This window comes from Nothoprocta perdicaria, unplaced genomic scaffold, assembly GCF_003342845.1.
Source record: "Nothoprocta perdicaria isolate Ctin4 unplaced genomic scaffold, notPer1 scaffold_117, whole genome shotgun sequence".
NCBI classification, from domain to species: domain Eukaryota; kingdom Metazoa; phylum Chordata; class Aves; order Tinamiformes; family Tinamidae; genus Nothoprocta; species Nothoprocta perdicaria.
The window spans coordinates 393164-399163 of NW_020454283.1; the positions used below are offsets into that span (position 1 = coordinate 393164).

Sequence of the window (6000 nt, forward strand, 5' to 3'; positions counted from 1 at the left end):
AATCCACTGTGTAGAGAACCATGCTCAGAATTCACACAGCTACAGCCTAGCAATATGCTTTACAAAAATACTCATCAAGCTGCCAAGGGTTTCGAGTCCATAGAGGTTAAATGATTCCTCAAGACCACCCTGCTCTGAGAAGAAACAGCTTCTTGTTTGCATCTTCTAAAAAACTTTATCACAACTGCAGACAAAATTTCTCTACATTAGTTAATGCTTTATTTAGCTGAAAAAATGCCTCCTGCCTCTAGTTTTAAACATGTGTTGATCATTTTCTTCTGGGCTAAAAATGCAGCAGAACCAAGCTTCCCTTGAGTGGGATGCTCTAAAAATACAGTCACAGGTCATTTAAACATACATCCCCAAAGGAGATGGTCTGGACAGAAACATATCTGACAGTAAGTGTTTGCTTTCCCCTCTTGTTAGCAAGTCCCACCCCTTCTCCACAAAAAAAAAAAAAAAAAAAAAAGAGATAAAAAACAAGAAGCCCCCCACAACACACTTTCCTTGGTAAATATGTAATCTGTAGGGAACTGCTTACCATTCTAGGTGCAGACACCCAAACTTGTGGGAACTGGATTTTAGGTATGTACGAACAGTGCAAAAATACAGTGGATTAAAGGTGGGTGTCAGGTACATGATGAATGGTGGCTCCATTTGACTTGTCAACTTTTAAAGCATGCTTATCTGAAACAAACTGAATTACTGCAAAAAAACTTTACAGAAGTTCATCTCAAAAGGGTAAAATTAATTAACTGCTATGAATTCTTTGCATTCAGAGCTGCAAAACAAAGACACATATTACTTAAATCAGTTTTATTTAGGAATTTCCTACAGTGACAAATCTTATAAAAAGCATCCAAACACAGAACTGCAGCAAACAGCATTCTTATGGATATCTTACAGACAGTGGAACTTACACCCTTAGGAGGCACAGTGAGCTCGCTAGTGATCTCTGCTACAAGAGCTACTGCAAAGCACACCACAAGCTCAATGTTCTCATCACAAACCCCATCATCTTCAGGTCACATTACCACACTTACATATCATTAACAGAAAAAAAAAAAACCACACACCATACAACATTCACAGCAGTTGACATAAGGGAAAAAAAATACAAATATTCATTTCACATAACACATTCAACTAATTGATTAACTAGGTATAAAACCCACTTAAAAGTCTTCCACATGTGGATGTCCTTTGGATGCAATAAACACTCGTACTTTATTTGCTAGCATTGCTCTCTGCACACTCTCTCACCAAAGCCACAGGATTGAGAGACATCTCGCCAAGTAAAATAAAATCCCAAAATGCACCACCAGGTCTCTGCACGCGCTCTCTCCTTTATCTCGCACATACCAGCCCTCTCATGCCTCGGCACCACCATCAATCCCACACAAGGTTTCAAAAGTTCAAACAGCCTTCTGGTTCCATCTCACAGCCTTGCGTTCACAGCGTTGATACGACTCCATGAAATAAAGAGTAGCGGATAAAAATGGAACACCCACCGTCTAAGACGCAGCATGTGATGAAGTAGTCTTGGATGAGAAAGCATGTAGACAGAAGTATTCCTAAGGCAGAATATTTACAGCACTGCTTTCAATGAAGTGCTTCTTCCATACACATTTGAAATGAGATGAACTGCGGAGATTAAATGAAGCCTTCATATCGTACTTTAGTATGAGGGGAGACAGTATTAAAAAGAAAAATAAAACAAACAGAAAAATGACACTGCGTTCTCCAACCGGGGTATTTGGAGATTCTTATGGTGAGATCAAATTAAAAACAAGAGGGAGAGAATGCTGTTTCTGACCAATGGTTTCCATTTTGAACATGCAAAGAATTCAGGTAGCTGGGAAACAAGGGATAAAATTTTACAGGAGAAACCTTTCCTATCGATTGTAGTGTTAGTTTACCCATCAGGCAAACAGCAGTCCACTTCCAAACATTCAATATTCCAACAAATTACGTAACAAAACTTATAAAATTCCTTTAACCTTTCTTTTTACAAAAGAAAATGTCAAAAATACTGTTGAATATACTGCACATTGAACAAATTGATTTGGAAAATTTTAGTATATATGTAATTTACAGTATACTTACCATGAGTTAGAAAATTTTGCTTTCCCACCACAGTGTCAGTATCAGAGCCCACCGCGTCTACATCCCCCAGCCTGACGACTTGGAATCCATACTCGAGCCAAAGCCTCCGTTAAACCCGCTGCTAGAGCCTGCGTTGGATGCCGAGCCCCAGCCTATCGCTGCCCCGGAGCCCGAACCGCCGTACGAATTATTTCCTGAACTAAAGCCCTGGTTCTGCTCCCGCTGCATGTTGCCTTGGGGCTGGTTGTTTCCCGAGGGCCCGGACTGGTTCTGCTGACTGGCCAGCATGCCCATCATGCCCCAGCTGCTCTGCAGCGCCGCCTGCGCCGCTGCCATCATGGCCGGATTGATGCTAAAGGCCCCAAAATTCATTCCACCCCCCATGTTGCTGCCTTGGTTGTTACCCAGGCCTCCCCCTCCTCCTCTGTTGTTGCCAAACCCGCCCTGGTTCCCAAAGCCTCCCGGATTACCACCAAATCTTCCACCTCTTTCTAGCTGTCTATTGCTATTGTGCTTAGGTTCAGCATTGGATATATGTACGCTGATTCCTTTAATGATCAAGTCCTCTCCACAAAGGGACTGGGCAACCTATAAAAAATAAGGGATTCGTTAAAGAGAGATTAGACTTTTTTTTCCCCCTTAATACATTAGTATTAATAGTGTCAAGACAGTAATATTATTAAGAGCACACATACACAATTCTGAGCACATAGTTAACCTGCAAAGGAAGCACATACATACTTATTCCAAGTGATTTATCTTCTTGTTCATTACAGCAGTAAACTGCACTACAAAAACCCATGCACACAACAGCATCTGAAGAGTGCAACCTTGGAAAATTCAAGTTAATGAAACCAATCTACTACCACTGGAATTCTCAAGACAGTGGACAAGTAAGTGTTCCATGTTTAATTCTAGAAATAACGCCTCATCAAGCTACTGAAACAGCTTAAAGAAGTTGTCTATGTACAAAGCTAATATATTTTAATACTTACCTGATCATCTGCAAATGTAACAAAAGCAAAAGCTCGGAAGGGTTTAGGAATGAAGACATCTACCACTTCTCCATACTGGGCAAAGAACTGCCGGAGCTCATCTGCAGTCATGTCCTCAGTGCAGCGCCCAACGAACACTTTTCTGCTACGCAAAGGTTCGTCAGGACTTTGCTGGATTGAGTTGAGGGGCGGAGGGGGAGGTATAATTAATGAATGAAAGAAATAAAAATCACAGTTTTTTTTTTTAAATGAAATACAACCAAGCTACTTTATGATAAAGGCCCCTTTTATTCTAGCCTTTTCTGAGGTCTGAAAATTTCGAAATTTAAGAGTTTCTAAGTTTTAGACTTAGAAAGTTATGTTCAGAGAACATTCTCGTACCCTGATACTGATGAAGGTGCGCAGCAGGGAAACAGATGCAGGAGTAACAGCAGGAACAGTTACAAGGCTATTCCAGAAGCAGAAGTATGTACTGCAAAATGGGACACAGCATTTTTCAGTACATACTGCATCTGCATATGTATGCAGCAAGTATATACACAGACAGAAGTTTGGCTTCGACTTCCAGTTCGATCAGATATCCATTCCAATCTTGCTCCATTTATCTACCTTGCCTGCTTTATTCTCCACTATTTTTTGTAGCAGACAGGTTACACAGGGATTGCTGGACATTAAAATATTATTTTCAAGTCTTCATCTGTACTTATTCCCCAGTATAACTATTTTTCAAACAGTTCTAATTCACTCTCTCCACTCACTCACTTGTCCTCACTCTCTTGTCCACTCACGGACTAAAAACATTCAAGAATGGATTATTCATCTGCTCAGTTAATGCAGTTGCACTTAATGCAGCGGAACTGCACTTGTTACTGTGTAAAATAAAAGTACCTTAGAATTGGGAAGTTTGCAGTCACACCACCTTCCATCTATCATGTGTCGCTGAGACATTACTTTCACCTGGGTTTCATAATCTGTAAACCGAACGAACCCAAAACCTTTTGAGTGGCCAGTCTTAATATCTTTCTTCACCTAGGGGAAAAAAGAAGAAAAAAAAAAGCACTTCAGAAGATCACAACAGCAGTGTGCACTTATATTTCTGACATACAATATGCTATTTATCAGTTGTGCTATTTCAACCTTGATGTTAGGTTCACACAGTTTTGTTTAGTTCATTGTACAGATCTACCATTTCTTAGAAAAACGACCTCAATATCATGTAGCTAAAGCAGAGATGTGGATCTATAAAAGTGCACTAATCAGGATGTAATTAGTATTAGTTTGACTGGAACCCAAATATAAGCAGATTAGAGTAGTACAAACAATAGTAGGCAATCTGTAACACCGCGGTGGCATAGTCAGACTCATTAAATAAGCACTTTGAATTAACAGGTTTAGCAGCATGACCATCAGAGATGCAAAGGCATGTTCAGTTCATGTAGGAAGAGCCAACAAAAGAGAAACAACAGAAGGTGAGAGTCCCTTGGCAGCAAAAAGGAACAAAATACCCCCCAGAAACGGGTAAAAGCCTCAGATCAGCTCTGAATTTATACTGCTGTCTGTCGTTTATGGGCTTCTTCAAATAACTAATGTCTCTCTTTGCTCAAACTGCACAATATTTTTACCTGCACCATCAGAACTTCTCCAAATGTACTGAAATATTCCTTTAAGTCTTGTTCAGTGGTTTTCCAAGGAAGACCTAAGACTATTAAATCTGAAGTCTTCTGTACTGCTCGTTTCACTTTGACAGCTGATGATGCATCCGTTTCATCCATTTTTCTCTTATTATCTAAACACAGAGATGCAAGTTAGAAATAATCCTCACAGCTCTCATGAGGAAGCTGCTTTCGCTGATCACGAACAGCACAGTACAAGGGCATAAAGTGTGCTCTTTAAAGTACAAACTGCAGGAATGTGCTAGCTGCTGCTTTTCAGTATCATAACCTATGTCCAACTGTGATGAAGTATAAGGGGAGAAGCAAGACCAGCTGGCATGCAAGCCCTCCTCCAAAATACAATTCATCTGAGTTTGTACTACCCAAGAGCATCTTCCTAAGAGCACATGGAGAAGACAGGGACTTTTAACAAATGCATCTAATCCAAACTGAATGTCAACCAGCTTCCTTAGGCTCTCTCATTTCCTCTTTTTCAAGTCCCTCCCACCCCAAGATTTCTGTTTTCAGTGACACTTTTGACCCAAACTGCATCACAAGGAGCAGCACATGTGAGTGTGCAGAGACCTCCATAACCTCCACACACAGCAGTCTTCAGGGTCCCTCTTTATATAAAGAGTCTCCCCAAATACAAAAATAAAGCTTGGTCACTTAAGCCCCTTGTAAAGCCACCGAGTTAAAAGCCCATCTCACATCCAAAAGCCCAATGAAGTCAGATTTGCCCTGCAGAGCGCATGCCCGAACTTATGATTAATTTATTTCAAATGGAGATTTCAGCACAGTGCAACCTGCTGCTGAGCTACAGGCAGTGCGGAAGAGCCGGGCTGCCCGGGGCAGCGGGACGGACCTTTGGGGTAGTTGACGACGTAGACGAGGTTCCCCCAGCCGGCCTCGGGCGCGTGCAGGATGCCCTCGACGAGCCGCACGCCGCGCATGCACTGCGACACCGGGTTGCGGTAGCGCAGCCCGCAGGCGCCGGGGAACTGCGCCGTCACGGTGGAGAGCAGCACGGTGCCATCGTCCTCCGAGGGGATCTCGATGGGCTCGTCGTTCTCGTCCTCCGTCACGCGGATGTACTCCGACATCTTCCCGCCGGTCGCTAGGGGGGAAGGGGCGTCAGCCGCGGCGCCCGCCGCTCCCGGCGCCGCCCGGCCCGCTGGACACCGAGCCCCGCGTCGCCCCAGGCCGGCGGCCGCGGAGGCCCAGAGGGAGGCGGCCCCGCCTGAGGG

The 6000-nt window shown here is 43.0% G+C and overlaps 1 protein-coding gene across 1 annotated transcript; it reads right to left on the bottom strand.

Moving 5' to 3' along the window:
• Positions 1 to 798: 798 nt before the first annotated feature.
• Positions 799 to 5914, bottom strand: TARDBP (TAR DNA binding protein). The gene is made up of 5 exons (XM_026053602.1): positions 5619 to 5914; positions 4724 to 4887; positions 3990 to 4130; positions 3102 to 3272; positions 799 to 2694 (listed from the first exon to the last, which is right to left on the bottom strand). Exons 1-5 carry the CDS (start codon positions 5854 to 5856, stop codon positions 2164 to 2166), a joined length of 1245 nt encoding a protein of 414 aa, XP_025909387.1. The 5' UTR covers positions 5857 to 5914; the 3' UTR covers positions 799 to 2163.
• Positions 5915 to 6000: the final 86 nt, after the last annotated feature.

Bases quoted from the DNA above. Each gene is read 5' to 3' on its own strand.
- TARDBP (XM_026053602.1), bottom strand. From the start codon at position 5,856: ATGTCGGAGTACATCCGCGTGACGGAGGACGAGAACGACGAGCCCATC. The intron at 4,888-5,618 runs GTCCGTCCCGCT...CTCTGTGTTTAG, and splicing joins CGTCGTCAACTACCCCAAAG to ATAATAAGAGAAAAATGGAT. The intron at 4,131-4,723 runs GTAAAAATATTG...TTTTTCCCCTAG, and splicing joins GAGAAGTTCTGATGGTGCAG to GTGAAGAAAGATATTAAGAC.